Raw genomic sequence first — 11,894 nt, forward strand, 5'->3', positions numbered from 1 at the left:
TTTCACCTGGTCTTTGAGACTCAGTGCCAAGATTGTTTTTATTGCAATGTAGACACACCTTCAGCAGTTTGCCCAGAATTGCATCGTCTGTAGGAGAGGCAAGAACCAAACTCTGCTCTCCTGAGTCACAGGCCAGTGCCTCAACTGCAAGCCCATTGTTTTCCCTGGAGTTTAAATAATAAACAATAACAGAGAGTCTGAGAGATTTAGAGGCTCAGGAAAGAGAAAAGGCTCCTTTCCACGTGAGATTTGAAAAGAGCTGGAATGGAGAGATACAGGAAGACAGGTCCAGACAGCACTAGAGAAAGGGACAAAGGAGACCAGTGTTAACAAGCAAAGGGAATGGCTAGGCACAATGGCAGAAACAGTTCACATGGTGGACTAGAGAAAATCCATGCATTGGGGTAAATACATGAAGGTCAGTTTTGAGCTGGATTCTGAAATGGCCAAGAAAATACATGTAACCTTCCATGCGTTTGTTTTGTTTCCACAGATTCCAAAACCTGCTTTGGTCTAGAAAAACCTTTGTGGACAGTGTTAAAGTCTATAACCATAGCTACATCTACATGCCAGCATTCTCTATGAAGACGGGGACAGAGCCATCCCTACGGGTTTACTACACCCTGGAGGACTTTGGTGCCAACCAGACAGTGCTCTTTGCCAATCCCAACTTCCTGCGTGACATTGGCAAGTTCTGGAAGAGCAAAGGAATCCATGCCAAGCGTCTTTCAACAGGCCTCTTCCTGGTTAGCGCAGCCCTAGGTCTATGTGAAGAAGTAACCATCTATGGCTTCTGGCCTTTTTCAGTGGACCTGCATGGGAGGTTTATCAGCCATCATTACTATGACAATGTGCTGCCTGATTCTGGGTTCCATGCCATGCCTGAGGAGTTTCTACAGCTCTGGTTTCTCCATAAAAATGGAGTATTGAGAATGCAGCTAGAACAGTGTGAGCCGTTACTCCAGTCCTCCACTTAAGGGCCATAAGGAAAGACATGGAAGATCCTCTTCATTTTAATTTCCATGTTCTCCAAAAAGAAAATCAAAGGAGAAAGGGGAAAATATTTATGGATTTGTAGAGACCTTAAAGATGCTTCTTGTTCCATTGATAATGTGAAGGCCAAACAAGAGACAAGTCCTTCCCCACAGTATTACAGAACAGAGAAATAAATAGTTCTCATGGAATTGACTCGACACAAGTATGAAATTACTGGTGGAAGCGGCACAGCTGAACCTGTCTGGTTCCCATTTTAAAAGATCAATTTAAAAGGGGCATTAAAGATTGGAGGGAGGTGGGGCCTCTAAGGGCTTTTGCTGACTGTGCCAAATGCTACCTGCTGTTGAAAAATCCTTTTTTTCCAGATTAGTGCAACCCCCTTTCTTTCTTTGCTTCTTTCCTTTGTTACTCCTTTGTTCAAACCAGGGGTTGCTGAGTGTCAGAGCTTGAGGGTGCTTGTAGTCTGGTAAAACAGTGCCCAGTTTTTGTAATAGAGCAACGCCTGGATATTGGAAAAGCTTATCTAACCCCAGTATTGACACTACAGTTTACAACCATGTTTATGTAGCATTATGGTCTAGAGATGGTTTAAAAACGGTAATAAATTTTAATGAAACACTGACAAATTCTTTGGGAAAATTTGAAGTAAAAAATAATCCAAGTCGCTTGGTTTTGACCTATTGTTGTGGAATAGTATATTTTGTCATAAGGGCTGCTCCCGACCAATTGACTCAGCATTCTTTGTGTCTAATTCCGTGTTCTCTCTTATGTTAAATGTTCATTGACCTCAATGGGATTTTGAGATGCACAAGGAACGGTGGACCAAGTTCTTCATGTACTTGTAGCACAGACGTATGCCAGTGAGTATAGGTGTGTTTTTAAAAATTTGGTAAAACAACGGAAATCATTTTTCCTTGAAATGATGTTCTGTTTGTGCAATTAGATCCCTTCCTGTTTGTACTGCAATGCCAGCCTTAAAGTCTTATTTTTTATTTTTCTTCCCAGACCATCTCTGGTCCAAGCTATAAAGCAGCACTTGGGAGTACAGGCAGTCTCTGGGTTACATGGATCTGACTTACATCGGATCCCTACTTACAAACAGGGTGAGGCAACCCCGCACTAGCTGCTTCCCCCCAGCAGACCAGGGAGACGCGGAGCGGCTTTTCTCAGCAGACACCTCAGCTTGGAATAAAGGACTGAGGGAAGTGAGGTGTGGGAGAATAAAACTGAGCTCTGGAGAAATGTTTGGCTAGAGTTTCCCCTACAATATGTACCAGTTCCGACTTACATACAAATTCAACTTAAGAACAAACCTACAGTCCCTATCTTGTACGTAACCCGGGGACTGCTTGTACTCTTTAAAAACATAGTGAGCAAAAAGTAAAGAAACCTGTCAGGTGCTTATATAACACAGTCACTCTCCTTGAGATCAGTGGGTAATGTGAGTAAGTAAGTACATTTCACTTAGGCTGCTTTAGCCCCTTCCAGTGCTTCACAGACTGTTTTGATTTTGAATGTTGTTTGTTTCTCAGTTGGCTGATGGTCCTGGAACCTTTCTAATGCAGGAGAAATCAGTACTCTTATTTTTAGGACGGTGACAAAAATACAATATTAGTACATAATCTTTGTTGTGATTTCTACTGCAAGTTTAGCCTTTTAAACTTTTAGCATCCTTGCTCTCTGCTCCATCATTAGTAGCTACAAATTTAGACAAATTGTCAAAAGAGCAACACAAGCACAACAGACATTGGATTGCCACAAGTATTTCCTATGCTATGCATATTAGTTCTGAACAGGCAATGCTTTAGGGTTTTTTTTCATGTCCTTTCATGATTTGATAATGTTTTTATTTTTAGGGTCAGCTGCCTGTAATATGGAAATCATAATTTTTAAAAAATCCCTTAAGTATCTTTATAGAATAGAAACAGAGAAATCTCCTGGCTTCTGATTTTTAACTGTACATTTCAGAATAAAATAACCTTAAAGATTAATGTTCCCAAACATGATACAGACATTGTTATTTAGGTTTGCATTTCAGTCCTAAAAGGTGTGAGATTATTTGGATTACGTAGTGTTTTAGATAGTAGTATGTTCAGATTTTATAGGATTCTGTAATTTGTCTTGTCTTTGCTGTATTAACAGATCTTATAGAATAATTCCTAACCTGGTAATTCTTTCATCATGGACCTATTCATTTATTTAAGCAAGGCTATTTAGCAGGGAGGGATTTCACAGAATTAAATAATTTTTTTACTACAAGTTGTAGCAATTTTTACTAAGATGCTTTTTTTCTTGGGCCAGGATGGATAACTTGGTTTATTGTACATGCCAGGACAATGAAGTATTTCTTGAGAAATTGTTACCCGTAGGAACATAACTAGTCTGGAATTTTATTCTCCCATGCTTTGGAGAAATCTATTGAGGTTCATGGGAAAACTGGTATCTTCACTGGAAAACTTAGTATGGAGGTTTGTACCTTGTGAGTTGGAGCAGCCTACAGGATCTTCAGCAATCGCCTTATAGATGGGGGAGAGGGGCGGTATTCTGTTCCCTCTCTGTTTTACTGAAGCAGCAGACTAACGGAATCTTTTCCTAATGGTCTCTATGGGTAGTTAGAGTTGCCAGGTGTCCTGTTTTCATCCAGATAGTCCAGTATTTGTAGCCCCTGTCCAATAAAAACCCCCAGAAAATACCAGACCTATAAAATGTCGGATTTAAAGGCACAGCCTTTTTTTTTCCCTGCCATGTTCAGGATTCTTTCGGAGAGTATCTAGCAGCCCTATTTGTAGTGACTAGGAAGAAGGCTGTCACTACCTATCACTGTCTCAGTAAAAGTAAACTAAAATATAGTTGCTGTAGCTACTGGAGGAGACTACAGGTTTATAAGAGAAGGTGAAGTCATGGCTTCCGGACATAGGAGCAACGTAACTTCAGAGGCACAGGACAAGCGTCTCTTAGTTCTGCAGTGAGGAACTCTATTGCATCATTTGCATTCAATGGTGAATTCCAGGAATATCCAACAGGACTCAAATTGCAGACTGGGGGCATTTCTGCACTGCCACACAGTTGGAAATACAAGTGTGTGACTAGCAGTGTGCCCCAAAGTGCTGCGCTCTAATTCCCCCATGTGGATGCTGCAGGCAAAAACTGAAAGGTTGCTAGTTTGTGTTGGTTTAGTAGCACCGTAGAGCAGTGGTTTCCAACCACGGGTCCGTTGACCAGTGCTGGTCCGTGAACTGTTGGCTGCTGGGCCATGGCAGCTGCCAGAGCTAAAGCCGGCTATTCATAGCAGCTCAGCTCTGGCAGCTGTGGTGGCTGATTTTGCCCAGTGGCGGTGCTGGGGCTGAGGCGGCGGCAATAGGAGGTGGAGCAGGAGGTGGCTCCCTCTTCCCCCCTCCTCCCAGGTAAGATGGTGGCCTGGTCAAGGCGCTGTGTCCCCTCCCCCCCCACCTATGGGGACAAGAGATGTGCTTGGGGAGGAAGGGGGCATGCTGCCAATGGCCGCTTCCCCTGCCCATGTGGCAGTAACAGCCATGCTCCCTAGAGGGAACAGCCTTGCTCTGGGGAGTATAAGGGGTGGGGTGAGGTCAAAGGGAAAAGAGGTGTTGGGTATGGGCATGGTGGGATCATTAGGCAAGAGGGTATTGGCATGGGCTGTTGGGGTCATAGGTTAAAGAGTCAAAGGGCACGGGGCTTAGGATTGGGGGTTCAAAGGATTTTAGGCACTTGGGAGCAAGGGTCTGGATGGGGGTCAGGTGGGCAGGTAACGTTTTATTTGCTTTTTTTGCATATTCATTATTTGCATAATAAATATCCAAATATTACTGGTCTGCCAAAAGTTTGTGAATGGGTTTAGGGCCATTCCCTCACTCCCATTCATTCTGGTCCATCTCTGCCCTTCCTTCCCTGACATCCTCCCTGTGCCAGAGTAGAGAGGCAGTTAGTACAGGAACTTGCTGGGCCAGTTTTACCCCTATGTGGAGTTCTCAAAGGTCCAGCCAGCTCTGACTTGAGCCAGGACTGTTTTCGCTACTTAGGGAGCATCACAGTGTCAGAACAAAGTCAGAAAATCTGGATCAGGGAACAACCCTGAAACTGGCTGATCCTTTCAAAACAGAAGAAGCTGTAAGTGTAGCAGTCACAGGAGGACTACAAATAGTTTTTGTTACAAGTGGGACTGAAGAAGAATTAAAGCATTCCCATACATTTCCAGACACTTAAAAATCAGGAAGTCTGTTATGTGGCCAGAGTGCTGAAAAACCTGAAACAGTGCCCAGAATAGCACAGAAATGCTACAATTTTTCAGTCATTCAGAGACCTAGATTTCTGTTTATTTTGAATTTGAAGTCTAAGCACTCAGGGTATGTGTACACTACAAAGTTAATTCGAACTAACAGACGTTAGTTCGAATTAACTTTGATAGGCGCTACACTAGCGCTCCGCTAGTTCGAACTTAATTCAAACTAGCGGAGTGCTTAGTTCGAACTAGGTAAACCTCATTCTACGAGGACTAAGCCTAGTTCGAACTTACTAGTTCGAATTAAGGGGTGTGTAGTCCCTTAATTCGAACTAGTGGGAGGCTAGCCCTCCCCAGCTTTCCCTGGTGGCCACTCTGGCCAACACCAGGGAAACTCGTATGCCCCCCCCAGATCCCGGAGCCCTTAAAGGGGCACGGTCTGGCTACGGTGCCCGTGCCAGGTGCAAGCCTGCCAACACCCAGTCAGCAGACCCTGCACCTGGCACGGCTCGAGCCAGCCACCCGATGCCCCCCAGCCCTCCCCCTCTTCCCGGGACCAGGCTGGCGGCTCCCGGGAGCTTGCCCGGGACCGCAAGAGGTGGGCACCTGCCTGGTCTAGTGCGGACATCGTGGACTTCGTCCACGACCTCCTCACTAGGTACAGGAAAGTGGCCATCTAGGGCAGGAGAGCTGCCAGCCTGGCCACCCAGGAGCAGGTGTGCATGAAAATCAAGGTGGTCCACTGAGACCCCCGACCCTGAGCCCTGAGCTTACAATGGCCGTACTGGGTCAGACCAAAGGTCCATCTAGCCCAGTAGCCTGTCTGCCAACAGCAGCCAACCCTAGGGACCCTGGAGGGGATGGACCAAAGAGAGTGACCAAGCCATTTGTCTTGTGCCATCCCTCTCCAGCCTTCCACAAACTTTGAGCAGGGACACCACTCCTACCCCCTGACTAATAGCACTCCATGGACCCAACCTCCATGACTTGATCTCACTTCTCTTTAAACTCTGTTCTAGTTGTAGCCTTCACAGCCTCCTGCAGCAAGGAGTTCCACAGGTTGACTCTTTGCTTTGTGAAGAACAACTTTCTGTTACTAGTTTGAAGCCTGCTACACATTCCTTTCCTTTGGTGTCCTCTAGTCCTTCTATTATGGGAACTAATGAAGAACTTTTCTTGATGCACCCTCTCCACTCCACTCATGCTTTTATAGACCTCTATCCTATCCCCCCTCAGTCTCCTCTTTTCTAAACTGAAAAGTCCCAGTCTCTTTAGCCTCTCTTCATATGGAACCTCTTCCAAACCTCTGATCATTTTAGTTGCCCTCCCCTCTCCCACCCTCTCTCTTCCCCTCTCCCACCTCCTTTTCCCAGTCTCCCCGAGTTTTGTTCAATAAAGAGAGATTCTATTTTTGACCACACGTTTTCTTTATTTTGTACATCAGGAAGGGGGGCTGGGGAAGGGTAAGTGGAAGGAGGTGAGGGAGGAATGGGGTACGAGCCCCCGATGGGGAGGAGTGGGCTGGCTCTGTGGGCTTCTGGGGGTGGAAGCTCTCCTGCAGCCTCCCAATTACCCCCTCTCCCCAGATGGCAGCCTGAGGCAAGTGCAGCCGGGCTGATGGCCGAGTGCTGTGATGTGCCCAGTGTGGGCACTCAGGGCACTCCAAGCCAGGACTGCTTTGAAAGTGGGGCACCCCTGAGAACTGTCTGTCCGGGGTGGGGGTCGGGTCCCTTTAAGCACAGCCCTCGGCTAGCCTGAGGCAGCAGCTTCACACTCTAAGTCCTCATCTGATGCCCTGCCGGCACTGCTTCTGGCCATCCTTAACCCCGGTTCAGGGTCCACTTAATGTGGACATGCTAGTTCGAATTAGCAAAACGGTAATTCGAACTAGTTTTTAGTCTGGATCCGTTAGTTCGAATTAGCTTATTTCAAATTAACTAATTCGAACTAAGTTAGTTCGAATTAGCTCTGTAGTGTAGACATACCCTCACTCCTTAATAATACAATGAGATTGGCATTTGTAAGTCATTTTCTACTTTCCCCAGTTTTACAACAGTAGAAGTGGTGACATGTAATCTTGTGAAAAGTATGTGCATGTATGAGTAACTTTAGGGCCTTAATTTTTTCAGTTAGATATATGTGTAATATATTCTCTTTATACTTGTATTTTGTAATAAGGCACTAGTGAGTTCCTCTGCCTATCACTGAAAGCACCTGGTGAAAAACAAATGGAGCAGGTTGAAGGTGCCTAGTGATTTTAAAAAAATTAATAGAAAGGAAATAGTGGCAAACCACTTTAATAATGAAATATCAAATTTAGCATGTGGCTGATGATGAATGTAACAGATTGCATGTTACTGTTAAAACTGTTGTGCCCGTGAGCTGGGCTGTTTTGTAACAATATTGAAAAAAGAGGTAAAATGAGGAAAGAAAAGTTTCTTTTAACAATTTTTTAAAAGGGACTATAACACATTCCATTTTTATTTCTTTATGTGACACTTCCTAAGGTTCTGGAGATTACAACGTAAGGTTTTTTTTTTTTTTAATAGCATAAAGCAACTTGCAAGGAACACCGATAATGTCATCAGAAAGTAAATACACTTAGTTCCTGCCTTAGAAAAGTCTACTCCCCCCTCCCTTTGTATTTCTAAAATCTGGATGACCTGAGATTGTATCTTGTCATCAGACTAATGGTAGGTGGACACAAGCCAACATGTTGTTTTTTTACTCATGCCTCTGTCTTAAAATAACTACGATTCCAGACTGTATATTTTGCGCACATAGACTCAAGTATTCTATTCTAGAGAAAGGGAAGTAAGTGAATGCAGAGAGATATGGTATTTTAGTGGCTTCCAGTAAGTGAGCCAAACTGAAAGGTAAAACAGAAAGACAATTTAAGTTTCCTTTTAGATATTTTGTACACACAAATATCTGGTGAGAACTTGTGAATTCAGGTACAGGCAAAAATGTGTTATTGTAGTCAAATGGACTAGGGCCAAGATTTTTTCAAAGATGATTAAGGCCCAAATCTTCAAAGGCATTAGGTTCTTAGAGTCCATTGATTTTAACAGAATAGTTGAAACAGCTCTGCTGTTGGTGAGTACGCCATGCAGAAGGCTTGCTGAGGTCAGTAACAGGGCTGCATGACTTATGCTGTTGTTCTGTTTGTGAACTAAACATTGCAATTTGGCCCACAGGAGCTAGATGTGAAGCAGCCTATAAAAGGTTTGTCTTTGTAGGTTTGAACTCCGTGAATGCTAACCTACAAGGAGACCCTCTCCACGGTCACCTTCTCTCTGACTCCAGTCTCTTTTTTTGCCTTTCAACAAACCCTGGACTTTCTGCTTTTTAGCTCAATGTATTTGCAGTGGGGTGGCCCGATGAAGACAATGAAATGGGGTTGAAATTCACCAGTCTCCCAGCTGGATGAGCAATCATAGTCCTTGTTTGTGAAACTTTATGGCACATGAATACAGGCAAAACTCAAAGTAAGGCTGATTTTTCCAGTATTTTTGAAGCTTAATTTGAAATTTTGCACAGCTATAGTCATCAGAAGTGTAGTGTGTGGTTAAAATGATACAAGATGAACTAACCTGGACCAGTCTGTGGCTGCCATCTGTGCTGTAGCACAAAGAGAGCCTCCTCGTTATCTGACCATTAGAGGCTGGCCAAAATTGGAGTCCTTGCTTGCTCACACAGAACAATGCCTCCTGGTCAGTGATCCTAACCCAAAGGGGAAGAATCATGCGGGTCTTCAGCATTTTGCAGTCCCAATGTACAGTGGTTAATTTCACACTTCCATTGTAGTAGTTTGTGGATTTGCATTCCTTATTCAGTTCATTGAAAAGTGTGATGGTAATGTAATATTTCATGTTATTGGCATGGTATTTAAAGTGGATAAGAAAACGGTTATGCCTCTCAGATTGTATAATGCCATGAATTAATTTTACCCCTGTGAATGAAATGTAGTATTTGCTGCATCTTTTATAATGTATGTAATCTTTACAAGCTGGGTGCTGTGTCAGCATGACATGAATGCTTGGGCAGCCGTCTCCTGAAATCATTATCATTTTGGCACAGTCAGGGGCAAAAGTACTTGTGCAGAATGTTCAAACATCACAAAATGGGTTGCTTAGAGTCTTGGGATTAGGGCTTAAATCTAATTCTTTCCAATGTAGCAAATATTTGCTGATGGCTGAAACTGTTACAAGTACTAATACATAAACTTTCTTTGCCTGCAATAACATATTTTCTCTTCTTTCAATATAACCTATTTATTTTCGAGTAGCGTACAGTGCTGCTTTAAAGAATGTCTCCTTTCAAGATGGCTATGGTGACTGTGCACAATGTCTAGACGTCTCAATGTAGCGAAGAGTTCTTTGTTATAGACCATATTGAACAAGTGTATTTTGTTGTCTTTGTTCTAGTCACATTTTGCAAAATACACCATAAACATTTTCTTGTGATTTTTAGCAAAGTCCTATTTGTAATATTCAAGAAATGGACAATAACAAAGCTAGATTTTATAGTATTCCATTCCTTTTCCTCATAGCCAGAATCACAAGCATGATCAGAAGGCGCAGGTTCATTCTTTTGTTTCATTTTGATGGAACTTTTTCAGAAGTAAATGTTATGTTATTTATAATTTGGATTTATTTAACTTAACAAATAAATATCTCCATTTCCAGAAGTGAAAGTATTATTTGTGCGACTTCTCTTTTTCTTCTTTTCGCCATCATCTATCTCGATAAGCTCAAAAGATCAAGCCATTTCCATTTCCTCTTTATGTTGTTCTACATATATCCTTCTCTTAAGATTTGCATTCATTGTCCCCATTAGACACTTGCTATCTCTACTGTTTTATCTTTTTTTTTTCATTCCCATGAATGCTAAATGTGGCTCAATAGGAGTTCTTCTGCTGACTTTCATAGGCGTTTACTTAGGCATTTAATTAACAGTGGAAGGGAGGGGAGTAAGGGCAGAGGATCCAAACCACTTCAGATGGATGCAAAATTCCAATGTGATGCAACTAAATGGACAGAATAGACTGTAGGCTCTTCCAGGAAAAGGCCTTTTTTGGTTTTTATTTGTATGGTGCCTAGCACAATTGGAGTCACGGTCCTTGCCTGGGGCCCCTAGTAATACAAATTAACTCCAATGCAAAATGTCAACTTCCTATAGCTAGATTGCACGCTCACCTAGATCAGTTGAAATTCTGATTGTGTGATCTACTTGCTTTTATCATAAGCTGTGATACTGATTCCCTGTGTGATCTTAAGTCATTTAACCTTTCTGTGCCTTGTTTTCCCCCATCTGTAAAATGGGGATAAAACCTCACAGAGCTGTTGTAAGGAATTTAATATCTGTAAAGTGGTTTGAATCCTTTATGAAAGTCCCCTCTAGAGATACCAAGTGCCCACAGAAGCAGTTGTTAAAAGGTTTCTCTATGCTTCTTCAGTCTGACCAGGATCAGAAATGGAGATGCTAGACAATCATAGACATGGCTGTTCTTGCAATATTTTCAGCCTGACAGAAGCAGGAAGTGTTAGATATTCCACATGAAATTCCATTGCCCCAAGATTCCCAGTCCAATTTTGCAGACATGACTGTTTTTTGAATAGCTTGGTTGAGTATTGTAATCTTTGAATGCTTGTTTGTCTTAACTAGCCTCCACCTCCATGCACCCTAACTCAATAGAAGTATAATGTCCTAAGATATAATCTCCATTGCTATCTGTTCACAGTGAGTGGAAGTCAAATGAAGGAGGCAATCCAAAGTTAAGTCCTTTAACTGAATACAGTCAGTAAGAGCTCCAGTTTAGACATTGCTGAGTATATTACAACTTATCATTTTTGATAAAGGTCCTCAGTCAGTATCAATTTCCATAGCTCCATTTATTTCAATAGAACCGTGATAATTTACCTCAGCTGAGGGCCCGGTATTGAGTGCTGAAGTACAGGAACCAAATAGCTAGGCTATGTCTACACTCGCGGCTTCTTGCGCAAGAACATCTTGTGCAAGGGTTCTTGTGCAAGAAGTCTTACGCAAGAAAACATCCACACTGCCATGTGCGAGCTGTGCTTTTGCGCAAGAGCTCCCATGGCAGTGTGGACGCTCTCTTGCGCAAGAAAGCTCCGACGGCCATTTTAGCCATAGGGCTTTCTTGCGCAAGAAATCCCTGCTGAGCGTCCACGCTGTTCTCTTGCGCAAGAGGGCTTACACCTGTTAAAAAAGAGCATAGCTCTTGCGCAAGGAGCCCTCTCTTACCACGCCATACTGTAAATTTCCTTGCACAAGAGCGGGTGGGCAGTGTAGACGCTCTGCGGATTCTTGCGCAAGAATGGCCATACTTGCGCAAGAAGCCGCGAGTGTAGACATAGCCCTACTGTTTTTCACAGAGAGGATCTAGTGTAGGGAACTTTGATATGCCCACTCGAGGCAATAATCAACAAACTTCCTAAACACATTAACAAATAAGAAGCAGTACACAGAAAATACTGCCATACAAATGGCTGATGATGAAGCATTCTGAGTATCGCTTCCATACCAAATTGGAAGAACAGTTTTGAGGTGAAAGCACACAAATGGGAGTCAGGAAATGAAGGTGCTATTTCTGACTCTGCCACAGATTTTCTTTGAATCCTTGAGCAAGTCACTTCAT

The 11,894-nt window shown here is 43.0% G+C and overlaps 1 protein-coding gene across 1 annotated transcript in view; it reads left to right on the forward strand.

The window, feature by feature from the left end:
* ST8SIA1 (ST8 alpha-N-acetyl-neuraminide alpha-2,8-sialyltransferase 1) overlaps window positions 1-11,591 on the forward strand; it is a 161,017-nt gene extending 149,426 nt beyond the window's left edge. Inside the window, exon 5 of the mRNA XM_075898340.1 lies at window positions 494-11,591. Within this exon, the coding sequence (XP_075754455.1) occupies window positions 494-977 (484 nt within the window). The 3' untranslated portion in view covers window positions 978-11,591. The remainder of the gene's footprint in view (window positions 1-493) is intronic.
* The last annotated feature ends 303 nt before the right edge of the window (window positions 11,592-11,894 follow it).

The sequence above is a fragment of the Pelodiscus sinensis genome, chromosome 1 (assembly GCF_049634645.1).
Source record: "Pelodiscus sinensis isolate JC-2024 chromosome 1, ASM4963464v1, whole genome shotgun sequence".
In the NCBI taxonomy this organism is placed as follows: domain Eukaryota; kingdom Metazoa; phylum Chordata; order Testudines; family Trionychidae; genus Pelodiscus; species Pelodiscus sinensis.